Source organism: Canis lupus, chromosome 8 (genome assembly GCF_003254725.2).
Source record: "Canis lupus dingo isolate Sandy chromosome 8, ASM325472v2, whole genome shotgun sequence".
Classification (NCBI taxonomy): domain Eukaryota; kingdom Metazoa; phylum Chordata; class Mammalia; order Carnivora; family Canidae; genus Canis; species Canis lupus.
Window position 1 is genome coordinate 72,715,539 of NC_064250.1, and position 27,942 is coordinate 72,743,480.

The following is a 27,942-nucleotide window of genomic DNA, read 5'->3' on the forward strand; positions in this document are numbered from 1 at the left end:
AGCTCCTGCTGAGCCACCGGCATCGCCAGCCTGTCCTGTTGGAGCGAGGGAGCCCCAGTGGGTCACGGCCCGGTGCCCCGGTGCGAGCGCTGCACTGCGCCTGCCGTCCGGCGGGCTGTTCCCGAGGCTCTGCCCGCGGTGCCCGGCGCCCCGCGTGCTTGGGTTCGGGCCGTGCTCTGGTCCCTGACCTGGAAAACCCACCTACGAGGCATTTAGAGACCTAGGAGCAAAGCCTAGATTTATTCTGACCGGGCACCCAGGGGCCTGACTTGCATGTTTGCACAAGTCTGGCCGAAACCGTGACTTCTCAGTGGCAGACGTCCCACCGGATGTGCCGGGGACAAGCCCTTGGAGATAAGTGGGATGAGGGCCCTGCCCCGTCTGGAGGGCAGGGTCTCCCGCAGACCCATGGGCTTCAGGAGACAGCTCCTCACATGGCCGGAGGGCCGGCGACCAGAGGTGGCTGCAGGACGGGCGCCAGAACCACCCGCAGCCCCCAGGACACCCACGGCGCAGGTACTCACAGCCACTTCCAGGCCGTCTGCGGTTTTTTCCATGTTTCTGACAAGCATTATTCTCGGCTTTGCTCCCTGACTCCGTGACCAGCTGCCCCCTCAAGGGACAGCAAACAGCTCGTGCACAGGTTCCTGAGTCAGCCTTGGACAGGCAGCCCCGAGGCCACCGGGGCCAGGCCCGGTTCATCCCGCCAGCAAGGTGCACAGTGGCTTTTAGCCTCCTGTTGTCATTCTCTGAAGGTTTGACTTGGTCACTTTTTTTTTTAACATTTTATTTATTTATTTGAGATAGAAAAAGAGAGAGAGATAGCAGGGGCACAGGGAGAGGGAGAAACAGACTCCCCGCTGAGAGGGAGCCCAACGTGGGGTCGATCCCAGGACCCAGGATCATGGCCTGAGCTGCAGGCAGACGCTTCGCCGACGGGGCCACCCGGGGGCCCCAACTGGGTCATTTCTTAAACCCTTGATGGCTCTTAACTAATAAGCAACTTTAAGCTGTTTCATGAAGTTGGGTTTTTTGTTTTAGCAATTTTTTTTAATTTTTTTTTTTAATTTATTATAGTCTCACAGAGAGAGAGAGAGAGAGAGAGGCAGAAGACACAGGCAGAGGGAGAAGCAGGCTCCATGCACCGGGAGCCCGACTGTGGGACTCGATCCCGGGTCTCCAGGATCGCGCCCTGGGCCAAAGGCAGGCGCCAAACCGCTGCGCCACCCAGGGATCCCTGATTTAGCAATTTTTAGTAGGGAATGCAGAGCACCTCCTCCCCCCACGTCCCGGAAAGGTCGCCGAGCCTGGGTCAACCCCACAGGACAGCAACGCGTTGGCGGCCCGACCCCCGGGGGGCCCCGGGGCACACTGGCCACCTCCCTACCCGTGGCCACGACGGCCACACGGCCCGCCCGCCTGCGGGAAGCAAGGACCAGCACCGGAAAGAACAAGACAGGCCAGAAGGTTTAAGTTATTAAATCAAATATACAGAGTGATTCATTTAATATGTACATATTTACAAAAACGCACTTTCACGAGGAGGGGCCGGGGCCGGCAGGTGGGCAGCGGCCCGGAGCCCACGGCAAACGCTGACAGCCGCGAGGGGAGGGTCTGCGTGAAGGCACTTGTCGCGAGCTCCGATCCTGCCCCCGGCCGTCGGGGGGAACAGAGCAGTCGGGAAGGGCACTTCCGGAAACACAGTTGAGAGATCTCTGCGGCGGGGGCTCCGGGCGGGAGCCGGCCCGGGGGTCCGCCCACGGCCCCTGCGAGGACCTCGAGCCCCACTGACCACCACAGGTGCCACCCACAGCCTCGGGCCGCGCCGACGCCGTGGGCCACGCCGGCAGCCCCGGGTCCCGCTGGCTCTTTGGCCTGGAGCCACTGAACACCAAATGAGGAATAATAAGGAAGATTCTGTAAACAGTGCACCACCTCTGGTAACAAACAAACAACCTGGTGAGGACACGGACATCCTTCGCTCCCTCCTGCCACACAGCCAGTGCGACACACAGAAACATTACAAAAATAGCAACTATCCGAGAATACTCCATTGTTTTCTGCCTGACGGTCGTCGAATAATTTATACAAGGTTAAAGAAACGTAGAAAATAAACCTTTGTTTTTGGTTTTCGGTGGGTTTTTTTTTTTTTTTTTTTTACACAAAATAAAGAAACTATGCACACGGCCTCGGCCTCCTACGGTCTGGCGGGTGGTGCGGTGCCCGGTGAAGGGTCCTGGGTCCCGGCCCAGCTGCCGGCCCCTGCCCTACTCCTTGCCGGCGTGGCGTGAGTCATTGACGCTCCTGACGGCGCGGTTGTCCACCTTGGGGCCTGAGGCCCAGCAGGCCGGCCTCCCGGGTGAGCCGCTGGGGTCTTTGGTGAATTTGTGCGAGAGGAACTTCTCAGCCTCCAGGCAGCCGCCCTCCCCACGGCCGGGCTCCTCCTCCTCCTCCTCCTCCCCGCCTTCGCCGCGGCCCGCGGGCCCGGGCAGCGCCTCGCCCACCCTGCGCGGCGGCGGCGTGAAGTTCTTGCACGGGTACAGCACATCCTTGTGGCCGCCCCCCAGGCCGCCGCCCCCCAGCCGCTCGATGGGGTTGCGGATGGGGTTGAGAGGGGCCCACTGGTTGTTGGCGCTCTCCTCCCGCGGCAGCCGGCTCCTCTCCCGCTCTTTCCTGCGTTTGCGGGTCCACCACACGCAGATGGCCACACACACCAGACACAGCATGCTGAACACGCCGCACAGCACCGGCACCAGCAGACCTGGGGGGGCACGACGGGGCTGGCCGGGCGCGGGGGCCGGGCGCAGGCCCAGGCCTGGGGTGCCCCGTCCCTGCGGAGGGAGCCCGCGGGGGCGGCCCGGGGACTGCCCCCCACCCCCAGCCGCCCACGTGAGCCTGGACGACTCCCCCTCGGCCCCGGGCCCCTGCTCACCCGCGGAAGAGCCGCCCATGACGACCGTCTCCAGTTTGACCTCAGTGACAGCCAGCAGCACCGAGCTGTTGACCCGCTGGGTGATGGCGGACACGATGGCGTGGGCCGTGCTCTGGATCAGGCTGCTGTCGGCCAGGTCCCTGGCGGGGCTGAAGGACTGAGGCAGAGGACGGCGCTGGGAGGCCGCCACGGCCCGCCCGCCCTGCGCCCACACCCAGGGGACACCGGGGCTCCGGGCCAGCTGCCAGGGGGACGCTGGGGCCCCCGGGGCCTCTGCGGGGAGACTCGGTGGAGGAGAGGCCTGCGGAGGCGCGTCCCACCGCACGGCTGCGGCCCCGGGGCGCCCGGTCCGGTCTGGCCCACCCTGCCCCCCGCCCCCTGCACCCGGAACGAGCACGCGTCCTTCCCAGGTAGACGTGGCCCCAGCTGGCCGCGCCCCAGGCCTCAGGCCCTGCAAACGCATCACCGCCTCCGCCTCCGCCTCAGTGGCCCCTGCCACCCCGACGGCCAGCGGCCGGCGCCCCGCCTTTCCTCCCTTCTCTCTGCCCGCACTTCCCTGGGGCTCGGCCTCGCGACACTCGTGGCTCCATTTACACCTGATGCCCGCCCGGGGCCCAGGGACACCTGCTCGGCTACAGGCCGGGCCTGGACCACACGTCCCAGGGTGCCCTGAGCTGGGGCAGCCTTCTGCCCAGACGTCGGGGGACACAGCACCAGCGGAGCGGGGGGACCAGGCGAGGAATGGGCATCACCACCTATAACCCCACCTGGCCAGGCACCGACCCGCCTCTCTGACTCAGCCCCACGGCTCGGAGTCAGGGTTCCAGACGGCCCCAACCCTGGGCCGCACAGCCTCCCTCGTCCCTGTCCAGGAGGAACCCCGCTGCTGCACCCTATTGCGGTCCACCCTGGGCCCTGGACGCCGGCCTTCCCTCCCCATGTGCCTCTGGGCCTCCACTGCTGCTACCGGGGGGCCTCCCACAGACAGCTCCAGGGACCCCTGCCCAGAGCCCTGGCCTCCAGGGCCTCAGACGCCAGGCTGAGAAGGGATGGGAGCCAGCCCGATGTCCCAGCCGCCACTCCAGCAACACTGCCTCTGAAATCCCTGTGCCCGATACCCGCCCCTGGCCGCTCACGTGACCTGTTTCTGGAGCGAGCCTGGCCTCCTGGGACCTCCCCCTGCTGGCACCTGCACCCACGCTCCCCCTGCACGCCCGTGGGCACCACCTCTCACCCGCACATAAGCTTCCTCTGGCCTCCACCGGGTTGCTCCAGACCCTTCCTTCATTTCAGCTTGTGAGAGAGGTGACCCGACCCTACACCCTTGCTCCCGAGCCTCGAGAAGCAGACCCCACCAACTGCCGATCACCATGTCCGCCCCCCGGAGCAGCCTCCTGGCCCTCCTGCCCAGCCTCAGATGTCCCTCGCCCCCTCGGCCCTCCACCTCTGCCCTCCTCCCCCTGCCAGCCTCCGTACATGCTGGGCCTGCTGAGCTGCACGCGTGTCCAGCCTGGCCCCACCGGCCCCTGTCCCCCGACGTACAACTATGTAAGACCAGGTCCTGGGTCTGTGGGTCGCCCTGTCCCCCCAGGCACCTGGGGACAAGCCTGGCCGGGCGCCTCTGTCCCCGGCACCTCCCGCAAACTGGGACAGAGTAGGACAAGGGGAAGTGGGCAAGAGTGACTCACCATGGCCACCTCCACTGCACTGGCCCCTGACGACGGCCGCTCGCAGAGCAGCAAAAGCAGGCGGTCCCGGGCCACCGCCCTTGTGACCGGCAGGACGCGGATCCCGGAGCAGATGGCGCCCACGGTGGTGCCCTGGGCAGGGACCAGCAGCACATGAGTGGGACCCCGGAGGCCATGCCCCGAGGCTGCCCGTCCTCCAGCTGGCCCCAGGGGCGTGTGGCAGGAGACGCCTCACAGCCGCGCGAGGAGCAGGGCAAGGATGCAGGGGGTCCAGGAGGGAACGGACTTCCCACCCACTCCTGCACCGCGCAAGAGGCAGACCCCCATCAGGGTGCGCGGGGCCTGCAGGTGCCAGCCCTCACTGCCCTGGCCTCGCATTCCTGCCACAAGTAGCCCCACCTGCAGCCCAGAGGGAAGCCCCCCAGCCCTGAGCACCCCCACCGAGTGCTCACTGAGCTCCACCCTCCCTCCGCTCGGCTGACCCCACGAGGCCAGGCTCCCTGAGCGGTGCCGCGGACCATCTGAGTGACCGCGCCCAGGAAGGGCGGAGGCGTCAGGGCTCCGCAGACGCTCAGTGTGCCCATGTCTCGGGGCCACGGGGACTACGTACCTGTGGCACCTGGTCACGGTCAAGGTGCAACGTGAAGCGGGCACAGTTGTTGTCCAGGTGGCTGGAGCGCGGCAAGCACAGGGTTTCCGGCAGCAAGGGCTCCTCGGCGCCGCACTCCCCCCAGGCTGCACAGGGCGGCTGCAGGCACTGGTCTAGGGCCTTCTCTTGGCACCACTGCCCCGGTGGGCACGGGGTACTCAGGGATTCGGGCCGGCCGGCCAGCAGGCAAGGCTTGTGGCCACACCACACCTGGGTCAGGCACGCGTTCAGGACAAAGGGACACAGGCATCATGCAGGAGAGAAAGACACGGTCACGGTCAGCAAGACGCAGGTGCCCAGGCCCACTGTGGCCTCCCGGGACATACTCAGACCCTGAAAGGACCCCTGCCAGAGCAGCGGTAGCTGAAGAACAATGCCGGGCAGGGCCCCTGGGGGCGGCCTGGGGAGCCTCAGCAGGCTACTTCCCTGCCTAGGGCAGAGGAAGGGCCTGTTCCAGCCCCAGGAGGCCCAGCAGAGGCAGTGGACGTGGCAGCTGGAGCCCCCTGGCCTCACAGGCCAAACATCAGGGTGATGAAGTCTCGGCACCCCCGACCAGGGGCACCAGGACACGGGGCTGAGCGTGGAGGCTCTCAGGCGGCCCCGTACCTTGCTGCAGTCCCGGTGGCCGTCCATGCAGTGGCAGCTGTTACAATCCTCCACCCAGGAGCTCCCGTGTGCGAAGGGCAACCCCTGCGACCAGCAGGGCCTCCCAAAAAAAATCACTGTGGGGAGAAAGAGTGGGGGTCATCAGCAGGCCAGCCCTGGAGGCCAGGTCCTCCCCACACCCCCACACCGGCCCGGCCCCGGCTGGGCACGACGCCCCCCACCTACCTTCCTGGCACCGGGGGCCGGCCCGGCCCGGCGGGCAGCTGCAGTGATAACCGTTGATCTCATCCACACACGTGGCCCCGTAGGCGCACGGCGAGGACTGGCACTCATCGATGTCTGCAGACAAAGCGGCCCGGCTCAGGAGGCAGCAAGGGGGCCGATGCCCACACACAGCACCCAGGGGGACGCCCAAGCTTGGGCCAGGAGAGGGGACCCTGAGCGAACTGCTGGAGCCCCCCAGCCAGGGCCTCGGTGTGCCCTGTGGTCCTCTGAGCTGGACCGGTACCTGCTCTGCCAGCGGTGGAGGGCATCGATGAGCACCTGCCCCGTCCTCCCCCATGAGCCTCTGCACCAGATGGGCAGGAGCCTCCAGGGACCCCCGCCCTCACAGGGCAGCCCCCAGCTGCTGGGGTGCGGGCTGAGCACAGAGAACTGCCGGCGAGGCTGCACAACCGGGCCGGGCTGGGAGGAGCCCCCAGGGCTGGGCCCCACTGCAGACCCCCTCCCCGCCCAGGTACCCCAGGTCCCTCACTGATGCGGCAGTCGGGACCCGCGAAGCCAGGAGCACACTCGCAGCGGAACCAGTTGATGCCGTCGATGCAGACGCCACCGTTGTAGCTGCAGGGCAGAGAGCAGGTCTCAGGGAGGCCCCCCCGCAGGCCGAGCTCCCCTGGGTCAGCCAGCCTCCAGGGCTGCCACTCACCAAGGCAGGGGGTTGCAGTCGTTGGTATCTGCATTTGAGGAAAGAGAGGAAGATCGGCACCGCATCCACCCGCCCAGCACCCCTTGTGCCGGGCCTGGGGGGCAGCGGCTATGCCAGCCCACGGAGACTAGGCTGGGAGGCTGAGGATGGTGGGGCTGGGGGACTTAGCTCCAGGAGGCTCATCTCGGAGAAGCCGTGGATAGTGCCTGGCTGCAGAGTGAGCGCTGGGCACACCAATACGGGCCAGGACGCACCGGGAGTGGAGGGGAGGCTACGGGGCTGGGGACTGGAGCCGGCCGGGGGGTGCAGAAGTGACATGGCAAGTCCTGGGGTACAACTGGGCTTTGGTGGACAGGTGCAAGGCCTCCGCCCACTCCCTACAGCCCCCTCTCCAGCCCACAGCACCCCCGCACCCCCCACCCACAAGCTCACTGTGCGTGCAGGTGCGGCCTTCCCAACCGTCACGGCAGATGCAGGAGAACGAGTCCCCACTGCCCACGCACGTACCCCCATTCACGCAGGGGTTGGGGAGGCAGCTGCTGTTCTTAGCTGTGGAGGGGGCAGGGGAGAAGAGGTCCTTGTCGTCTGCCCTGGGCCGGCTGCGCAGGGTACCAGGGCAGAGGGGGCAGGGGTGGGGGCAGGCGGTGGGCTGGCGAGGGCGCGGGGTGTGTCTGCCCCACCCCTCCACCCCACCCCCCGGAGTCACTCACCGATGTTGCAGGTACTGCCCTTCCAGCCCGGGGGGCAGGCACAGCGGAAGGTGTCCCCACTGTCATAGCACGTACCGCCGTTGCTGCAGGTGTAGGCGTCGCACTGGAACTCGCCTGTGGGCACACTGGCCGCTCAGTGCGCACGCCCACGGCGGCGGGTGGCCCCGGCACGGCAGGGGCCCGGGGGGCACTCACGCGAGTGGCAGGTCTTGCCCTTCCAGCCGTCGTCACACGCACAGTAGAAGTCATTGACCAGGTCGTAGCAGCGGCCGCGGCTGTGGCAGGGATCGGGAAGGCAGTCGTTGAGATCTGGGGGCGAGGACGCCGGTCAGCGGGGGTCGCCGGCGCTCAGGGGGGAGCTGGGGGTGGGGGCCGGGGGGCCGGGGCAGAGACACCTGTGGAGCATCCCCCTCCCCCCGCCCAGGTCCCTCTGAGCACCAACCCCCGGAGCTGGGGACCCGCTGGGCGCTGGGACCGAAGGGGCGGCACAGGCCCACTCACTGGTGTCGCAGAGCTCGCCCTCCCAGCCGCTGGGGCAGTAGCAGCGGAAGGCGTCCACCTCGTCGATGCACGTGCCCCCGTTGCGGCAGGGCTGCCCCAGACAGTCGTTGATGTCTGCGGAGGCGGCAGGGAGAGGGGTCGCGGGGGTCGCGGGGGTCGCGGGGGTCGCGCGGTCCCGGGCAGCGCCCCCACCCTCCGCACGCCCCGCAGCTGCTCACTCTCATGGCAGTAGATGCCCGTGAAGCCGCTATCACACACGCAGGAGAAGTTCCCCCCGGGCAGACTGACGCAGTGTCCGTGGGGGCCACACACGCCCAGGGGGGCCGTGCCCGAGCCCGGGGTTCTGGTCCCCGCCTCGAACCCGCAGCCGTCAATCACTGCAGCAGACGGGGCGCGGTCAGCATGCCCCGCCCCCGAAGCGGCAGCCCCGCCCACCCGGCGGGCCCCGCCCACCGACAGGCCCCGCCCACCCGGCAGCCCCGCCCACCTCGGCAGGCCCCGCCCGGGCACGGGTCCCGGGGCACAGAGCAGTTCTTGCCGCCCACGTCGTCGGGGCACGCGCAGTAGTAATCGCCCTGCAGGTTGTAGCAGCGGGCGCCGTTCTGGCAGGGGCTGGGATCGCATAAGTCCAGGTCTACCTGCGGGGCGGGGGGCATCTGTGAGCGCCGAGCCCCGCAGCGGGACTGGGACAGCCACACCCTGTGTCCCCACGAGGAGTCCCGGAGGCCCAGGTCCCGCTGGGCCTGCACACCCGGCCTCGGCCGCCGTCTGCAGGAACGCCCATCGGAGACCCGCCAGGCCCATCAGCTGGACGGAAACACCTGCAGGCCACCAGGCCCCTCCCGCCACTCTCGGCTCCCTGGCGGCCGCTTCCTCTGCCTCACCAGGCAGCATCCGGCCTTTGCCCCTCCTGCTGGCGGGAAGGCCAGCTCCTGACCCCCTTCCCAGCCGCCCACGGCCACCCTGAGCCCAGTCTCTGGGGCTTTCCCAAAAGTGTCAGCACCCAGCTCACAGCCCCAGGCAGGACGACTACCAAGGGCCCAGGAAGCCTGCTGGTCAGGAGCCCTGTCCCTGGTGCCTCTGTACCCCCAAAAGGCCAGGGCAGGCCGGAGGAAGGTGGGGGTGGGGTCGTGAGGCGCCAGGGAATATCACCTACCCCTACTCGGACACCACGTGACAGCGTGGCTCCCCACACCCTCGGGCACCCCATCCCACCCCGGGCCCCGTTCATGCCGCTCACGTGCTCTACCCCATTAGGACCATACCGATCCCAGGGGAAGGCAGACGGGGCACCTGGGCAGCCAGCTGACCTGCCCAGGCTCCTGGCCCATTAGGAGGCACCTGTCGTGACAAGTAGCGACCTTATGACCCTCCCCCTGCCCCTCCCACCCAGGGCTCTGAGGCCAGGTCTCCCTCCAGAACTGAGCCCGGGGGAGTAGGATCAACCCCGACCGCAGCCTGTCCCGCTCATTTGGGCGGCCTGGGGACGATGGTGTGCCCCTGCGGCTCCCGGGGCAGTGCCCGAGCCTCACCTCACACAGTGGCCCAGAGGTGCCCTCGGGGCAGTGGCAGTGGAAGCCATCCACCAGGTCCTCGCAGAGGCCACCATGGCAGGGGTTGCTGGCACACGACCGCAGCTGCAGCTCACAGTGTCGGCCACCGAAGCCCCATGGGCACACACACTGGTAGCCGGTCATCAGCTCCTGGGGCAGAGGGAGGAAAGGAGGGGTGGTGTGAGCCTGGAGGGGCCACCGTCCCCCCCCCAGGGGCAACTCCTGCCCCCAGGGCCCTCCCACGTGTGTGCAGGGGCAGGGTGGCTGCTCTTACCTTGCAGGTGCCACCATGCTGACACTGCCCATGACAGTCGTTTACATCTGGGGACAAGGGGCAGGGTCACGGCCGGGTCCTTAAGCTCCCAGCCCCACCCACCTGCCACCCCCCCACCCCCCCGTACTGACTGATATGGCAGTTGACGCCCTTCCAGCCCGGGATGCAGTGACAGTAATAGCCACCAATCAGGTTTTTGCAAGAAAAAGCATTAACGCACGGCTTCCCTTCACATTCATTGGCGTCTGTGAAGTAGACAAGGGGGGGCGACGGGGCTCAGCCCCACCTGCCCCCACGCCTGGCACCCGCAGCACCAGCAGCACCAGCAGCAGCCACCACATGCACAGAGCACAGTCCATGCACACCAGTGCCCCTCGGGACCCTTACCCAGCTGGCAGGTGGTCCCCACCCACTGCTTGGGACAGATGCACTCGAAGCCATCCACCTGGTCCACACAGGTGCCCCCGGCCGCGCACGGGTTGGAGGCACACTCATCGATGTCTGCAGAGGCACAGAGGGAGAGGCGTGGCGGGCGGGCGCCATATGGGGAGGCGGGGTCCGTGGGGGAGGCAGGGCCATGTGCCCGTCACTCCCCCCCCCCCGCCCCGGCTACTAGGCCCACAGCTACATTTGGGGGACCCCGCTGCCCCATCCCCACTCCTAGACCCCCTCAGACACCAGGCCCCCCCACGTGTGGGTGAGCACTCACCAAGCGCACAGGTGGACCCGCTCCAGCCTGACGGGCAGTGGCACTCGAAGCCGGAGGGCACCTCGTAACAAGAGCCCCCGTTGGCGCATGGGTTGGAGGCACAGGCGTGCTCAGCTGCATTGGGAACCAGACGCGGGGGCGGGGGTTGGGGGGCGTGGCAGCGGGGGCTCCCCACCTTTGCAGCAGCGCTCCTCCCTCAGCCCCCAGGGCCCCAGGGCAGGGGTCAGGGCAGAGTACACGGCTTGCTGCACACACAGGCCGGAGGGACGGGGCCCCACCAGGCTCCGGGGGCACCAGCCCAAAGCCGGCCACCGGCCGCCGACGTACCCCGCTCACAGTTCTTGCCCGAGTAGCCGTCGGGGCAGACGCAGTGGTACTGGTCAGGCTCGGCGTTGATGCACGTGGCCCCGTTGGTGCAAGGGTGGTGGGTGCCGCAGTAGTTCAGGTCTGAGGACAAGAGGGCGCTCAGATGCCCGCTGTCCCCAGGGGGCGTCCCTCGGGCCGCCCGCCGACCCCGGCTACCTTTGTTGCAAAGCAGGCCGCCCCAGTTGGTCTCACAGTTACACTGCCAGGGGTCCACGCAGCTGCCGTGCACGCAGCCAGGGTACGGGACGCACTCGTCGCAGAAGCGTCCCTGCCAGCCGTAGCTGCACCTGCAGGGGCCGAGGGGCAGGAGGCCCGCTGGGGGAGGGTGCACTCGGGAGCCGTGGCCGCCGAGGGTGGCTCGGGTGGCCGGGCCGCGGCGCAGAGTCACGTGGGCCCCCCCGGGGCTGGCGGCCTCCGCCCTTTGAAGCAGGGCCGGGCGGGGGTGAGGGCCCTGCGGCCCGCCCGCAGCCTCACGGGCACTTCCCGGCCGCTGGCCTCGGATGGCCGGCTGCAGCTGCCCAGCCACTCCTCCCTGAGCTATTTTGGGACTCACCCCTGAGCAGGGCCCCAAGAGCAAGCGCCGGGAAAGGAAGGCCCTGCCGGGACCCCGGGAACGAGGGTGCCAGCCCCAGCTCGCCGGTGCCGCCTGGGCTGGGCAGCACCCGGGGCTGCGCGGGCTGACGGGGAGCCCGCACAGGGCTCCGGGCCCAGCCCCGGCGACCTCACCTGGAACCCCAGGACGACAACCTCTCTCCCGGCAGGAGCCCTACCGGGGCCCGCCCCGCAGACCGAGACACCAAGGCCCACGGGCTGCGACAGGCCAGACGCAGGGCGGCTCCTGACCCGGGAAGAGTCACCCGCTCCCTGGCAAACGGCCTAGAGGCCTCTTGGCGCCAAGGCCACGACCCCGAGGCCTGGCCCTGCCTCCAGCTGTGGGCCAGGAGTCTCTGGAAGTCCTTCAGGAGAAGCAGGCGACTGGGGCAGAAAGGGCACCCGGGCCACGGAGGGCGGCCCATTCCAGCTGTGGCCAGCCTCCCCAGGGCCCAGGACAAAGGGCCCGTCGTCCCGCAGTGGACGTCCCGGGACCAGCAGGCTGCCCTCCAGGCCCTGGGCAGGCCCCCGGGGGCCCCTTTCTAGAACTGGAAAGTCCCGAGGAATGGACCTGTCATCTAGGACTGTCATCTAGGCACTGTCCCTTCCAGGCTGGCACCTGCCACGCAAGTTTATTTTTGTAAAGGGAGGAGCCGTGGCCCTTCCTGGGCTGCCCCCGAGCCCCGCAGCCAAGGTGACAGGCTCCGAGGCGGGCCACAGAGAAACCCAGGCTGCAGCACGACGCTCCTCCGCCCAGCGCCAGGCGTGCCAGCAGGGCCCACGCACACACGAGCTGCGCATCCCCACCGGGAATCCTCCCTCCAGGTGACGCGAGGAGACCGTGACACGCCTTGGGTCACCCACCAGGAAGCCACGAGGCCAAGCACAGCGCCCGGACCCCGGCGTTCCCGGGATGTGCTCCCAGCCCTGGGTGGGGCCGCCTCCGCAGGCCCCACCTCCCCAGCGCCCGGCCTGCAGCTCCAGAAGCCCAGGGAGGAGGCGGCAGGAAGGCACGGCCATCTCCGCAGCATCCGGTGGGGGTGGTGGGGGTGTCCTGCAGTGAAACCTGAGCCCTGAGCCACCGCGAGCCACCACGGGCAGCTGGGCCTCACCCACAGCGGTGGGTGGGGGCGCACCTATGGCTCCCCATGGCCCACGCCAGCAGGGGAGGGCTGGGGGGCGGGGGCGTCCACTCCTCTCCCACCTTCCTCCTGCCCTGGCAGCGGGCACAGCGCCAAGGTCGTGCATGGCCCTAGGGGGCCGGCCAGAGTGCACGGGGCTGAGACCCTGCCGCACGGCGCTCACGCCCATGGACCGGTCTGCCAGGGTCCCCAGGCCCCCCCATCACAAGGATCAGAGGGCAGGGCCCGGAGGGTGGCCACCTCCGCCTCCCGGGATGTGGCTCCTGGGGCTGCCTGGCCCCCAAGATGTGAACCCACCCTGGGCCGGGCCCCCACCGGCTACCCTCTCCCCTGCTGTGCTCCTCCACTTGCCCAAAGGCCCCCTTGACTTGTCTGAAGCTCAGAAATCCGGCCTCACGGTGACGGGGCCGGGGACCCCCCTTCCAACCTCGGCCCCTGGGACCGGGGCGCCGCTCTTCGTGCCACCTCCCGGGCCAAAGCCACCAGAGGACAAGCAGAGGAGCCACCCCCCCTTCCTGTCTCCCGCGCCAGCCAGCTCCCCAACCTTGCCCTCCTGCCCAAACTCGACCCTGGGGGACTCTGGGCAAGTGGCCTCTCCTCTGTGCACAAGCCACCCCCGGGAGTGAGGCCCTGGGGTCAGTGAGCCCCGAGGCGGGCGCAGGGCGGCCCTCGCCCCTACCGGCCTTCCCATAGCCTGTGCCCCGCCGAGGGCTCCCGGAGAGCACCCCTGGGCCCCCAGCTCCCGGGCCACCCTGTGCACCCCCGGAGCCCCGGGTGCCTCCGCGCCGCGCCGGCCCTGCTCTAAGCCTCACCCGCTCCACACCCGGCCCCTCCCACCACCCCCTGCTCCAGCACAGCTCACCCGGGCTCCCTCCCACCCCGGCCCTGCCCAGACCCCCGCTCCAGGTCTCCAAACGCTTCCTGGCCTCGGGAGACGGCCAGGGTCTCTCCCTCCTGGGGCCCGACCCCCAGCCCGGCCGGTGTGTTGGCTCCCTGACCTCTCCTCTCCACCTGGAGCTTTAAACCCCCTTCCTGTCTGCCCCCAGCTCCCCACGGGTGTCTCAGGTCAGGTCTCCCCACACCGATCCCTCTGCGTTGGTGGCGTCCCCCAGGACACAGGAGACATGACCCCCCAATCTCAGTCACGCCATGGCCTCAGTCGCTGGCAGCTCTGCCGTTTGGCAGCACAGGCCGCAAGCCTCGGGGTCCTCCCTGCCCCCCAGCTCTTCTTCCCAGCCCTCGTTCAGACCCAAGCCAGGATGCCTGCAGGACTCGCCCACCTCCCCATCTCCTGCTGGTCATCGCCCACCACCTCCCAGCCCCACGTGGCTCCTCCCACATAGCAGCTGCCCTGGTGCTTCGTCCCACCTCACCCCCTGCAGCACCCCCTCTCTTTCCTAGGCCCCACTCCCACACCCACCACGAGCATGAGCCTGGGGGCCCTCCGTGCCTCCTGTGCTCCGGGCACCCGACTCTGGGTGGCTCCCGGCCCGAGGTCAGGTGGGGCGGCCCCTCACCATGCGACCCCGAAGGAGCTATGTGCGTCTGGCACAGCCCAGGCTCGAGGACCAGCGTCCGCCCCGTGTAACCCCCAGTGGCACGCGAGCAGGGCCCGAGTCCCTGCCACCCTGCTCGGCCACGAGGCCCCTGGCGCACGGGACGGGCAGGGGCAGGGGCAGGGGCGCACTCACTTGCACTCCCCGGGCACCGAGCATCCCCCGTGCAGCAGGTTACATCCTTGTTTGCACACGGCTGTGGACAGAGGGCACAGGGCTCCGTGTGAGGCTGCGCCCGGCTCCCCCGCAGCCCCGGGGAGGAGGTGTGCCCGGGCCCGGCCCGCGCCGGCCGCTCACCCTCTTTGCACTCCTTGCCCATCCAGCCGTCCATGCAGGCCTTGTTGCCGTACTGGTCGCAGGTGTAGTGGCCGAAGAAGTCGTTGCGCGGCCGGCAGAACTTGTTGCAGGTGGCGCTGTAGTAGTTGTCGTCGCAGCGCACGCGGATCTGCAGCTCCATGTGCGCCACGTGGCCGCTGAAGTGCAGGCTCTTCCAGCGGTCCTCGGGGTTGATCATGCCCGTGTGCGACACCCGCTCGATCAGCAGCTCCTCTTGGGGGGGCGGCACAGTCAGCCCGGCCGAGGCCGCCCTTCCCACGGGGGCGGCAGCCCGGGCCCCTGGGGTGACGGGGCGCCCGGCCGGCAGAGAAGGGCCGCCGTGGCCAGGGAGGGCGGCGGGGACACAGGTCGGGCCGGGGGCGCGCCCCGCAAGTGCATGGCTACCGCCCACCTCTGACCAGCCTCCTCTTGCCCCCCGACACGGGGGAGGACCCGCGATCTAACGGCTGGGCCGCACTTCACATGAAGCCACCGGGGGCGAGGGGACTGACCACCGTGGGCACACCGGGTCGTGAAACCTTCCCGTCACTTTCGTACAGATTCGGGATTTTCCCGGAGAAAAGGCTGAGGAATCCGGGGCACCTCACCCTCCTGCAGCAGCAAGCACAAGCCTGGGGACCACGCCGCTCCGGCCCTCCCCGGCGCCTCTCACTCCGCACCCCCCAGCCCATCTGGCCGAGGTGCATCCCCCGGTCCCCGCCGACCCGTGCCCCCAGCCTGGCCCCTTCTGGCCTCGGCGGCGGTGGGGCCTGGGTCTCTGCGTGACTCGGACCCACGGGACTCGGGCCTAAGCCATCCCCACGGCGGCCCCTCCGTGCCCCGCCTGCCCCTCGGGCCCTCTCCGACCCCCGACGTGAGCCAGCAGCCATGTGCCCCCACCCGCCCCACAGGCTGCCTCCGTGGCCTCCCGTCCACCAGGCGTGGCAGCGTTCTCAGGTCAACCCCCGCCACCTGACCTCGGCCTCGCCGACCCGCCACTCCCCCACCACACACGCCCACCTGCCCCTCCTGGTCTGTCCACAGAGACGCCCCTCCGCCCCGTGACCACATCACGCGAGATCCTTGGGCCAGGGGCAGCCCCGGGAAGCGAGCCCTCATCCCCAGCAGGCAGAGGACCAGGAATGTGGCCGCACATCGCTGTGGCTCAGGGGGTCAGCCTCCCTGGGTCCTGGGGGGCCCTGCAGGCGGCCGACCGCCCCGCCGCCCAGCCCCCGGCAAACTCACCATCTGGGGTGGTGTCGTTGTCCCAGTCCCAGGCCTCCACGATGAGGGTGAAGGAGCGCTGCAGACACGGGAGCAGCCGTCAGGCACCAGACGCCGCCCGTACGGGGGGCGCACCCCCACACCCCGGCCCCCAGCCCTGCCCTGGGTGGGGAGGGCTCTGCAGGCAGCTTCGTGCATGTCCCCACAGACCCCAAGGTGACCCAGAGGAGGGAGGCCGTGCCTCCGGGTCAGAGGCTCCGGGCACCCGTGGCGCGGCAGCCCAGTGGCCACGGCTAGCGCAGGCGGTGGACAGAGGCAGGACGGCCCCCCACAGCCCAGGGCCGCGCCCCCAGACCAGGCCCCCCCCAGGACGTCCTGTGGGAGCAGCCCTGGCCACCTCCCTGGACCTGGAAAAAGTGAGCTCCTGCTGCAAGCAGAGTCCCAGGGATCGAGGGCCTGTCAGCACCCCCGCTGCACCCCCACCCGGGGCACACAGGGGCGGGGGGCAGGGCGCACGGCCACCGCGAGGCCCCACACGGGCCGAGCTCCAGTTGCACAGCACTCGCCCCACAGACCTGCCTCCTCCTAGGAGCACAAGGGCAGGGAGGGCCCCGGCTGCACAGAGGGGGAAACCGAGGCCCAGGGACGGCCCTGCTTGCCACTCCCCCCTCCCTCCCGGGACAACGTGATGGGGTAATGTCACCAGGCAACCTCAGGACGCACCCTCCCCACGAGAGTAACCGGAGCCACGGAGCGGTCCTGCCCTTGTCATTCACGGACACGAGCTCGACAGGAGGCGCAGACCCAGCTCTGCCCTGGCCAGGCCCTTCCGTGGCTCCCACGCACACTGCTCGGCCCCTTCGGACCAGCCACGAACGTGCCGACCGCCCGTCCATCCAGCCCCGGCTGCCCCGAGTCGGGGACCCACAGGCAGGCTGGCTTCCACCCGCGGGGGCACCGCACCCCCAGACTCCCCCGCCCCCACCTCCCGCCCACAGTGGGGCCTGCGCTCCACAGCCCAGGGCCGCCCCCTGCCCACAGCCACCCGCCCGCTGATGCCCAAACCAGGCCTCTGGGTCCTGCCCCAGGTACGTGCCAGCCGCAGACAGGCCCCGGCCCCACTCCCACCCTCTGGCAGCTCTCCCTTGGGGACCCGCTCCCTGTCCCCACCCCAGGCCTGCAACCATCCCTCCAGGGAGACAGCCCCGGGACGCACTGACCCTCCTGCGGCTACGTGTGGCCTTCCCTGCTGCTGACCTGGCCCTGAGCACAGCCCCCCAGACGCCCCAGGATAACCCACAGGAACTCACACGCCCTCAGGAGCACAGACTGGAATCCAGGGGCCATGCTCCTCCCTTCTAGAACACTCCCTGTCCATGTCGCCAGTTACCAGGCTCCAGTCCTACTCCTCAAGGCTCCCTCAAACCCACTCCCCACGCCCACTACCAGGCCGGCTTCCCGCAGCCCCTGGGGCCTCCGCACACCCGACGACCCTCAGGGCTCTGACTGTGTCTTTCCCAGGGCTCGGAGCCCTCTTGGGGTTCCCATCTCTTGCCAGAGACCCAGCCCCCGCTCCGCCTCCACCTCAGTCTGCCCACCCTGCCCCAGGGCCTTTGCACACACAGTTGCCTCCCTCGGCCTAGAATGCCACCCTCAGGCCAGGCTTCCCCGGCCACTCCCACTCCTGGTGACAGCTGGAGTGCCCAGCTCCTTCCTAGGCCCCACTTCATCCACTCATTCGCCCAGCATGCACCAGGCGTGGCTCTGCTACTAGTGGATGAGTCAGCGGGGATCGAGGGGTCAGGGCAGGCCTTGGAACGGAGGGAGACCTGGAGACTGAGAAAGAACCCAGAAAGAACCGCACGGCGGGCCCACAGGGCTGGGAGAGCGAGGCCGTGAGGATGGAGGGACCTGGGTCAGACTGCCCGGCCCCAGGCCCCTCTCCTGACGTTGGCACCGACGCTGAGCAGGTGTGGCTGCTGGAGGGGCCAGTGAGGCCTGGGACCGACCGGCGGGGCTGCAGGAGCTGCTCCGGCCACTGTGCGCAGCGGGCCATGAGGGTGGGCACAGGCAGGAGCAGGGACCCAGGGGCCGGGCACGAGAGCACAGGCTAGGCCTGCGACCACCGCCGGCGGCACGAGCACCTGGGCTCCAGGTGAGCAGGGCGCTCCTCCGGGCTCCAGGGAAACCCCACGCCAGCCACTCAGGTAGGATTACCGCCACCTTCGTCCGAGCCCGGGGCTCCAGTTACCTGCTCCCACAGGAGGGGCACCCGCCCGCCCACCCAAAAGGGCCCCAGCGCCCGCCAGCTGGGCTCCCCGCACGCAGACAGCAGAAAGTCATCCAGAGAGAACCTGAGCCGGCAGGGGCACCTCCCCCAGTGCCCAGCCCCGGCCTCCTCTTCTCCCACAGCGCCGGCTCTGAGACTCAGTTTCCCCTATGCAAATGGCGACCTCTCAACCGGGGGCTTCCTGACACGAGTGCCCGGGGTCAGGATGGGGTTTTGTCAAGCCCAAATCCCCAGAGAGCAGGAGGGGCAAGAGGCCTGGGCCGCAGGGCTCGTGGGGCAGGGGCAGGGGCCATGAGAGCTGAGGGGCGGCGGCTGGGGCGGCTGCAGGGGTCAGAGGAGCCCAGGTCAGAACCCCACCTGCCTGCCCGGCCCGGAGAGGCCCAGCCACCCCTCTTCTGGGAAGACTGCCCTGACCCCCCGCACCCTGTAGGAGGACCCGCAGCCTGACCATCTGACTACCGTCTCCCCAGCCCAGCCCCTCAAGACCAGGTCCGAAGCCTGCACCTGACCCTCAGACGGGGATGACGGCGCAGCAGCCCAAAGATGCGCGAAGGCCAGCCCCCGGGGCCCCGGGCACCCGAGGGCCCAGAAGGCCCAGCGCAGCCCCCGGGGCGCCCTGCCCAAGTCCACGGCCCCACCCTGCTTTCTTCCCGCAGCGCCCCGCATCAGCACCCAGCCCCCCGAGGAGCAGGGCGCTCCGGCGCCAGGAGCTCTGAGCACAGATACATTTCCTGAAACCTGAGCCTCGGAGAAGCCAGGCCTCTGCCGCCATTGTCCCCAGGAGAGGGGGAGGGGGCCGCCTCCCCCCAAGGCACGAAGCTCGGATCCCTCGTCCACCCCCCACAGGGACCCAGACACCCGCACTCCACACGGGAGAGCAGCCAGGGCCCTGCCTGGTGCGCCCAGCCTGCCCACCCTCAGCCCAGGGTCTCCTCGTGCTTTGTCACAGGGCTCTTGTGCGTCCCTGCAGCAAAGCCCACAGGCTGCTGAGACGAGTCAGACTTCCTCACCTGGGGTCCTGGGGACAGGGACCCCAGCTCAGCTGCCGTCCTGGGCATGGGGATGTGGCTCAACAGGGTCTGGGATGAGGACTCTAGCTCAGGCCTGGAGACTGGAGATGCCGGCCACCCAGCGTGGCTCCCCTGAGAACCCCTCACCGGGCCAGTGTGCCCCCTCCCCCATCTAAATTCCCACGGAACAGCTGAGGGAGGCCCTCCCGCAAAGCCCCTGCCACCCGCCCTCCAGCACCCCCATCGTACCGCAACCTGCTCCCCAACCCGCACTCTCAAAGCCCAAGGACAAAGCCTCCGGGTCTACGCTTGGCGAGCAGAGCTCTGCCCTGCTGTCCCCACACCCGAGCCTCAAACACGACCCCGGACGCGGAGCAGGTGACTGACTAGGTGCGGAGCGGCGGCGTCATCCAAGCAGGCCCCAGCCCCTCTGGGATGGCGTGGACAGGATGCATGCACTGGGCACCAGGGGGCTCCAGGGGAGGGTTGGGGGGGCACAGGGCAGCCCTGGGCTCCTTGGGAGGGGCGGGAGCACAGGTGGGACGGAAACTCCCGCGGCAGCTGGCCACAGCAGTCAGGCCCCGCGTGCACATCCCACCGGGTCCTCCCTGACTGGCCAAAGGCCCCCCGCACACCCCTAAGCACATACCCACGGCCCCGGCGGGGCATCAGTGGGGAGAGGAAGCCAGGTGGGCCAGGGAGCCAGCCTGAGCCTGCAGCCCGGCCCCCTTCACGGGATCACATCGTTGCCCCGTTCCACGGGCGGGGAAGCCGGGCCCCAGAACCTGCTGCAGCCCAAGGTCTCCGGGGGCCGCACGTCAGCGCCAGGACCCCTCCAATGCGTGCACACATGCCCCACACAGCCGCCTCCGAGAACCCAGCATGCACACGACAAAGGACACCTGTGCGTGGTGTCCTGGGGTCCCGGGTGTGGGAAGGGGCGTGCCCCCTGCTGGCCCCTCTCAGGACGGGGCCCCGGCTGCCCACCACCCCTCCATCAGCCGGCCCCTCCAAACCCTCCAGTGGCTGCCTACCACACCTGGAGGAAGCACAAGCGGGCACACACACGCATGCACGCCTTCACGCGGGACCAGACGCGGTCTCCATCCTGTCAGCTACTGGCTGGCACCTGGGCCAACAAGGCATCACTGAATTCCTGGGGGGCCAGGGGAGGCACGGGGCATCCGCGAGGTGGGTCAGGAGAGGAGCAGCAGACACCCGGCTGCCCCCTGGCAGCTCAACCCCGAACCTCCCACGTCCCCCCTGGGCCCGCCCAACCTGGAGCCCCACGCCACACACAGCACGGCCCGTGCGGCCACGCGAGGACGTGTGGGGGCCGTGGGCAGGGCGCAGGAGGGGCCTTTCCCACACCGCCCACAGGTGCCCACCCTCCTGCCACCAGCCACTTTGGAGGCCCTCCTCGCACCCCCTACTCCAGGGTGCCCGAGGGCGCAGGCTGGCCCCCCACCCCCACCCTCCCCAGTGAAGCCCAAATGCAGTTTCCAACGAGCCCTGCTCACGGGACGGAGCCGGACTTGCAGCAAACCGAGGCAGCGTGGCCGCGGGGAGCGGAAATACCAGGGCGCTGGCATCACACACCAGCTACGCACCGGCAGCCGGGATGCGCTGCCGGCGGGGAGCGGACCCACCGCCGCCCCCCAGACACGCAGCTACCCCGCGCCCCGGGCTGCCCGGGACCGGGCCCCTCCTGAGGCCGCCGAGCAGCTCGCAGCAGCCGAGTCAGCTGCCCCGAGGGAGGGCGCCCCGAGTCGGGGCTCCCGGCAAGGCGAGGGCCTGCCCCGGCCCGCTCCTCCCCGGGCTGGCCCGTGGGGCCCGGAGCCATGAGGGACGCGCGTCGGCCCCGCCACATTCCTGCCAGGCCTCCCCGCCCCCACCCTGATGCTGCCAACTCGAGCAGAAAACACATCCTCAGGTAGCGATTTGGAACCGCGCTGGCGCAGGCCCAAGCGCAGATGACAGGCTGCGGGCTCTGCTCAGACCTGCCTGCTGCGCCGCTGCGGGGGCGCGGGCCGAGCTTATCGTAAGTGCCTGCGGCCTCCCAGGCCTGCCCCTGCCTTCTCCGTCAGGGGCACAGCCCCCCCCAGGCCCCGGGGTCAAGGGAGACCCCAGAGGCCAGGCAGGCAGGGGCAGTGCCGGGGCTCCTCCCTGCAGGCCGGAGCCCAGAGAGGAGCAAGAAGGGGCGGGCGGCAAGGCCGCGCAGGGTGACCGAGGAAGGGCGGCACCGGCCGCGGGGGCTTCAGCTCCGGGGCTCCCAGGACCCGGTGCCAGGTGGACACGTTCCTGGGGCTTCCCACCGCGCGGTCCAGCCAGGAGTCCTCGGTCAGGAGGTCGGGCCGTCAATCACAGCCTGGCAGGCTCTTCCAGCCCCTTCCTGCACACCCAAGCCCCGCAGCCGGCTCTGGCCGGTTCCCGCACACTGGGGTACCTCTCTGGGGTCCTCTCTGACTGCTGCCCAGACAGGCCTGCCCTGCACCCCTGGGTGTGGGGGCGGGGAGGGCCAGGCTCTGCTTCTGAAAGTGCATCCCCTGGGGCATCAGGAGGAGGCCCTGGCCGCTCCTTGGCTGCTCGGCCCCCTCCCCGGCGGCTGCGCACAGGGCTGGGCCACACAAGCCCGGGAGCCCGCCCGCCCGCCCGCCCGCCTGCAGCCCCGCAGCCCCCCGCAAAGAAAGAACAAACAGAACCAGGAGCCCCCAGCGGTGGAGGGTCACAGCAGCAGGGCCGCGGGCGGCGCGGGCGCGGGGGGCCGGAGGCAGCGGCCGAGGTGCCCGACGCGACACGCGGCCCCCGACCCCCGCCCGCCCGCCCGCGCGGCCCCCACCTCCACCCGCGGGCATCCAGGAAGCGGCGGGGCGGGCGAGGGCTGGCCGCGGGCCCGGGGCGGCTCCGCCAGGGCCTGCCCCGGACCAGCCCCAGCACGCGCGGCGCACATGCCTCCGCGGCCTGCCCGGGCCGGGGCGCCGCGCCTCGCCCCCCGCCCCCCGCCCCCGCCCCCCGGCAGACACGCGCGGGGAGGCGCAGGCACACGCCGCGGCCGCCGCCCCCGCCCCGCCGCGACCCCCGCGCGCCCACGTGGCCGGGCGCGGACCGAGCCCCACGGAGCACGCGCCCCAGCCGCCGCCGCGGCGCCCCCTGCCGGCCCCGCCCGTCCGGGTGCGCGCCGCGTGCAGGTGCCGGAGGGCGGCGGGGAGGGCGGCGGGGAGGGCGGCGGGAGGCGGCGGGGGGCCGGGGGCCGGGGAGGGGCACGTACCGGCCAGGCGAACTGGAAGGGGATGACGACGAGGCCGGGCTCCTGGGCGCCGCCGGCCCGCGCCCGCGCCCGCGCCCGGTCCCGGTCCCGGTCCCCCGCGGCGGCGCGCGGCAGGTAGAAGGAGTTGCCGCCCAGCACGGGCGTGGCGCCGTGGCCGTAGCTGCAGGGCCCCGTGGGCGTCACCTTGGCCTGGTACTCCTTGAGGCACACGCGCACGTACGTGTCGCACTCGTCGTGGCCGCAGCCCCCCGCGCGCGTCGTCCGGCCGTCGCCGTCACAGCAGGCGCCGCTCAGCAGCTCCCCGTTCGCGTTCCGCAGCGCGCTCAGCTGCAGCTCGAAATAGCCCATGGGCCGCGCCGCCTAAAAATAAGGCAGACGCGGGCGCGTGGAGGCGCGGGCCGGGGCCGGGGCCGGGGCCGGGGCCGGGGCCGGGGCCGGGGCGGGCCGGGGTCGGGCGCGGGGGGAGCCGTGCGCCCCGTCCGCGCCCCCCGCTCACCTGCACGCACAGCGCCAGCAGCAGCAGCAGCCGCCGGGGCAGGCGCCCCCGGCCCCGGCCCCGGCCCCGCGCCCGCATCGCCGCGCCCGCCGCCCCGGCCCGCGCCGGCCCCCAGCGCCCGCCCGCCTGCCCTCCGAGCGCCGGCGGCAGGGGCGGCAGAGGCGGCGGCGGCAGAGGCGGCGGCAGAGGCGGCGGCGGCGGCGGCGGCGGCGGCGGCGGCGGGCGGGGTCGGGGCGGCGATGCGGGCGGCGGCCTGGACGCGGGCCCGGGCGGCGGAGCGCGGGGCGGCGGGGCTCGGGCGGGCGGGCGGGCGGCGGCTCCCGGCTGGCGGCGGCGGCGGCGGCGGCGGCGGCGGCGGCGGGTCCCGGCCTCGGCTCTGCGCGCCCGCGCTCCCGGCGCCCGCAGCCAACAAGTTCGGGGCGAGACTGACAGCTCGCTCGCCCATTCGTCACCCGCGCACCTGCATATGCATGAGGGGGCGGGGCCGCGCCGCGGGGTGGGGCCGGGCCGGGGGCGCTCGGCTTTAAAGGCGGCGGAGGGCGCTGCTGCCCGCGCCCGCACTCGGCGCGCGCCTCGCGGGGCCCCGGGCGGCGCGAACGTCGCGCCTCCGCCGGCGTGCGGGGTCCCTCGGCCGGGCCGCGCCGGGAGCCGGGAGCCGGGGTGGGGCGCCCCTGAGGTCACCGCCGAGCTCCCCTCCCATCGGGGCGCCGCCGTCCCGGGGGAGAAGCCGCGGGCGGCCCGGATCCGGCCCCGCGCGCGCGGCCTGGGACCCCCCGTGGGGCGCCCCTCCGCGCGGCCGCAGGGGGCGCTGCTCGCCCGCGCCCCTGCCCTCCCGCCCCGCTCCCCGCGCCCCTGCCCTCGCGCCTGGCTCGGGCCCGGCGACAGATGCCCGGCGGCGTGGCGGGGCGCGCGGGGCCGCTGGAGACGGGGCTCGGGCGCGCAGCGGGCACGGCCCGGGAATAAAGGCGGAGGCGCGCGCTCAGGACGAGGTGAGAGCTGCGCACAGGCTCCTCCTGCTGTCCTGGTCACCAGGTCCCCGCGGCCCGCCCTCCGGCATCGCGTGCTGCCCTCTGCCGGGTAACCTCGCCGCCCCCCCACCCAGGGTCAAGCCCCAGGGCTCCTTGTCTGCAAGCACAGCTCCCCTCCGGCCTGCAGGGTCCCCTCTTGGGGGGCGGGCGGGCGCCCTGGCGGCTGGGGCCCCCTCCGCCACCGTAACCCGGCCGTCTTCTCTGCCCTGGCTGCCCGCAAGGCTGTCGTGAGCGCCCCAGGCAGGCGGCAGGGCTCTGGGTGCTGAGCGCTGGGAGCAGCCCCGGCCTGGTGCGCTGGGTGAGGGGGGCACCGAGAGCTTCCTGGGAGAAGCGGCTTTGCAGGCGGCCAGGCGCTGGGGCGGCAAGCCTGGCTGAAGGGGCTCCAGAGTGCAAACACCCCCCTCTCTGTCACCTGGGTGTGCAGCCAGCTGCCCCAGGGGCCCCGTCCTGGGAATGCCACCCCCACACGGGGGGTAGGGGCCGCTGCCACTAAGCAGCCCCTCCAGGATCCAGGCGTGCAGAGCAGCTGGAAGCCCCTGACAGGGTGGGCCTAGTGCTGCTGCCAGCGCCCCTGCTCCCTACCTGAGCCCCTCTGTCTGCTGGGATGAGGGGGCAGGACACAAGCCAGGCCCACCACGCACAGCGACCCCCACCAAATAAGGGCATGCAAGCTGCATGGAGCCCTCCTGTTACACCAGGGCCACTGTGGGGGTGCCTCCTTCCCTCTGCCCTGGCCCAGCCGCAGGCACCCACGTACTTCAGGCCCCAAGACTCATGAGGAGGCACCCCCCGACACACACACAGGGCTCCAGGGGCCCAGTCCATGTCCCCGTCCCCCTGTCCAGGGAAGGCCGGGGGGGCCTCTGCCCAGCATTCAGCCAAGTGGTAAACCCTTGGGGAGCCCTGGGTCCAGGGGTGAACAGAGCTAGAATGACAAACTGTAAGGGTGAGGCAGGCAGGGCAAAGGGCGTGGGGGGCCTGCTAAGACCCGAAGGCAGGCCGGGTCTGCAGGGGGAGACACTGGGAACGGTCCGTGCAAAGGCCCTGGGCTGAGGGAGCCTGACCCCAGGGGAGGCCGGTGAGGGAGACACAGTGGCAGAGGCAGAGGGGTTGAGGGGTCAGGTGAGGCCGCTGGTGCGGTGAGAGCCCGGCTACGCAGGGCATCTCCGCGGCCTCCACGCTGAGCCCAAGGGGAAGTCAGACAGGAACGCGCCAGGTTGGGCTGCACCACGGCCCGCCTGTTCACAGAGCCCCGGGGCCGCACGGAGAGGGGCCGGTGACCAGGCCAAGGCCCGGCCCAAGGGAGCCGGCAAGGGGAATTCCTAGGTAAGGGAGGGGCGGAATCCAGAGAACAATCCCCCGGCGTGCCCCTCCCTCAGCCACCGCCGAAGCTTCCTGCAGGGCCGCCACCGTGGGAGGGACGCGGGCGCCCCGAGACTCGCTGTGCCACTTCCAGAGGCCGCTGTTCAGTAGCGGCTCTTTCCCTGCTCAGAGCTGTCTGGGCTGGCGGCACCGGGGATGGACGCTCACTCCACCTCAAGATGCAAAAGATGCAGCCTCCCCGGGGCCCTTCCTGCCGGCCAGCCCTGCTTGGGGGTGCAGAGAGCCCCCACCTGCCCTGCGAAGCTAGGGAGACGATGGCCCGGCCCCATCGGCCTCCCTCTGGGCCTTTTGGGAGGAGGGCATGGGTCCTCCGGGCCCCGGGCAGCTGGGTGAGCATCAGGGCAGGGGCAGGGGCCAACCAATCCCGGAGGCCTGTCGGGGGGCCGGCCCCTTGCTCCCCTGCTCAGGGGCCACCCTGCAGGGCACACAAGCCTCCTCCCACTCACTGTTCCCCAGGAGCACAGGCCAGACTTAACACCCCGGAGAGGTTCAGGTCAGGGAGGCGGCCACTTCAGGCAAGGGCTGGGCCTGGGAGGCTGCTGGGGGAGGGGAAGTCCGCCCCTCTGGGGTCCCCCGCAGGGACTTCTGCAGCCCTCGCGCCAAAGGGCTGGGGATCTGAGAGGGGCCGGGCCCCGGCTTCCACCCCCGCTGGGCCAGGCTGCCCTGTCTCTTCCAGGAAGACCCCATCCCCGCTCTGGGGCCATCTCCCAGCTCCACCTGCCCCGCGGCCTGGGGGCTCCCTCCCCGAGCTCCCCAGTAGGAGGGGCTCTCAGGCAGGTCCTGAGAGATGGGGTGGAGGCCCCCAACCTGGCGGGGGTCTGCAGGGCCAGGCTGGGGTGCAGGCTGCCCAGAGTTTGGACAGAGCCGGCTTGGCTCAGGAGCGAGCGTTGCTTCCGCCCGTGTTCTGCGGTGCTAAATATAGCGGCCGGGAGGGGAGTTTCCGGTTACAGCCCCCCCAGCCCCCAGTGCCGGGAAATTGATGCCAGCTCCATTAGGCCCGGCGCAGTGCCTGCTGACCTGCCCGCCAGGCTGCAGAGCCGCGGGGGGCCTGGACTGCACCCACGGCCAGGGCTCTGTCCCTCGCCCCCCACCCTGCCAGTTCGGAGCCTCGGCCTGCTCCCCACCATACGGAGAGCCACAGGCGCCACCCATACCTGCCAGAGGCCCCTCTGGGCCCGCGGGCAATGCCTGCAGGCCGCCCAGGGACGGGGGAGCTCTAGGGGTGGGCACCAGGCAGGCCCAAGGGAGGGAGGCGGGGGGCTGGGTCCAGGCTGGGCAGGGGCCCTGCCCCGTGACCTGTCCTCCCGAGGCAGCGCAGCCCCGCTGGGGTGGGGCCGGGGTGCTCAGGACCCCACTGCAGCCCAGCCCCGCCCACCCCGCGGGCACACCCCACACTCGGGCCCCTCCTCAGCAGCGTGTCCCTCACCTGGCCGGGCTCCCAAGAGGCCCCACCTGGGTTGCCGCCACATTTGCATACAGGTGGTGCTGCGTGAGTAGGCCCCTTGGGCACGGCCTCCATGGCAGGCCCCGGGGCTGTCTGCACTGGCTGGTCCCAGGCCGCTGAGCCCCGGCACTCCCCAGGCCAGCAGGGAGGGAGGGACCCTCCACCTCCACGCACGCTCAGAAAACACCTGCCTGCATGGGGGCAGCTGGGGCAGCGCGGGGGATTATGGGCGGGAGGTGGACCCCAGCCCAAGTGCTGTGCCCCCGCCTGACAATGGGGTCTCGGTGAGAGGCAAAGGCACGTCCTTCCTGAGCATCTTCCCACCACGCCAGCCCGAGGCCCAGAGCACGGTCAGGTTTGCAGCAAAGCTCCTGGTCACTCCAGTCTCCACCTGCCTGTGGCAGCAACAGCCCCTGGACACCTTGCCCTCCCCAAGTCACCCACGACCCATCACCCACGGCATCGCCCATGGGGCTAGCCAGAGGACTTGGGAGGGCTCAGGGGAAGGGTCAGCCTGGGCCCCCATCCTACAAACGCCCCGGATGGCAGTGACTGGCACACACTCTCCACAACGGGCTCCAACCCACCCATAACGGATGGAAGCCTTACTGGGTGTGTAGCTGAGTGGGCACCGAGCCACCTGTGACCCCCCCCCCAGTGTTTAAAGGTCACAGAGGCAGCTCCCATAGTCTCTGACCCGCAAGACAGGCCAGCGTGCAGTGCAGGGCAGGGTCCTTCCGAGCTTGCAGGCCGTGGCCACGCACAGGCTGGCAGGCACAGTGAGATCTCAGCCCACACTTCCAATGGCCCAGGGGGTGCTGGGGCCGCTGGGGGCACTAGACCTAGATCCAGAGCAGCTGTGGCTTCGGGCTCCCGGAGAGGGGCTCCAGCCCACCCCGGAACTGGGGGCGTGTGCCCTCAAGAATGAACAGCCGGCAAGTCTGTCCCCACCTCCTCCTCCCGAGGGCTGGCTCGGCCACCACTCCCACGGCCACCCCGTGGCCCACCACGCAGTCCTCCCTGAGTGCTTGGCCTGGCTGGGCCCCCAACCCCACCTCTCCTGCCCCAAGGGGTAGCCTGGCACCATCCTGTCTCCCCCTGGGCCCCCACCTAAGGCCTGACCTTAGCTCTGCCAGCTGCCCACAGCTGTCCCGGGCCTGCCTGCAGCCAGAGGCTTCTCGGCGGAACGCACCCTCCCCCAGGGCCCATCTGGGAAAGACCCTCTGTCCCTCCACCTCCCGCAGCCCACCCCGGTCACAGCTCGGAGCCAGCAGACGCAGGC

At 70.6% G+C, this 27,942-nt stretch overlaps 1 protein-coding gene across 3 annotated transcripts; it reads right to left on the minus strand.

The window, feature by feature from the left end:
- Positions 1 to 1,468: 1,468 nt before the first annotated feature.
- On the minus strand, positions 1,469 to 23,003 carry JAG2 (jagged canonical Notch ligand 2). Of its 3 annotated transcripts, XM_049113556.1 has the most exons (26): positions 22,806 to 23,003; positions 22,310 to 22,669; positions 15,763 to 15,820; positions 14,500 to 14,751; positions 14,338 to 14,398; positions 11,070 to 11,200; positions 10,875 to 10,994; positions 10,548 to 10,661; positions 10,226 to 10,339; positions 9,970 to 10,083; positions 9,839 to 9,885; positions 9,544 to 9,714; positions 8,499 to 8,649; positions 8,230 to 8,388; positions 8,012 to 8,125; positions 7,706 to 7,819; positions 7,511 to 7,624; positions 7,233 to 7,349; positions 6,801 to 6,828; positions 6,630 to 6,715; positions 6,101 to 6,214; positions 5,876 to 5,991; positions 5,231 to 5,479; positions 4,621 to 4,752; positions 2,933 to 3,089; positions 1,469 to 2,761 (listed from the first exon to the last, which is right to left on the minus strand). In XM_049113556.1, exons 1-26 carry the CDS (start codon positions 22,881 to 22,883, stop codon positions 2,268 to 2,270), a joined length of 3,765 nt encoding a protein of 1,254 aa, XP_048969513.1. In that variant the 5' UTR covers positions 22,884 to 23,003; the 3' UTR covers positions 1,469 to 2,267. The 3 variants fall into 3 exon arrangements, with proteins under 3 accessions (XP_048969513.1, XP_048969514.1, XP_048969515.1); XM_049113557.1 differs by lacking the exon at positions 9,970 to 10,083; XM_049113558.1 differs by lacking the exons at positions 22,310 to 22,669; positions 22,806 to 23,003 and adding an exon at positions 19,042 to 19,194.
- Positions 23,004 to 27,942: the final 4,939 nt, after the last annotated feature.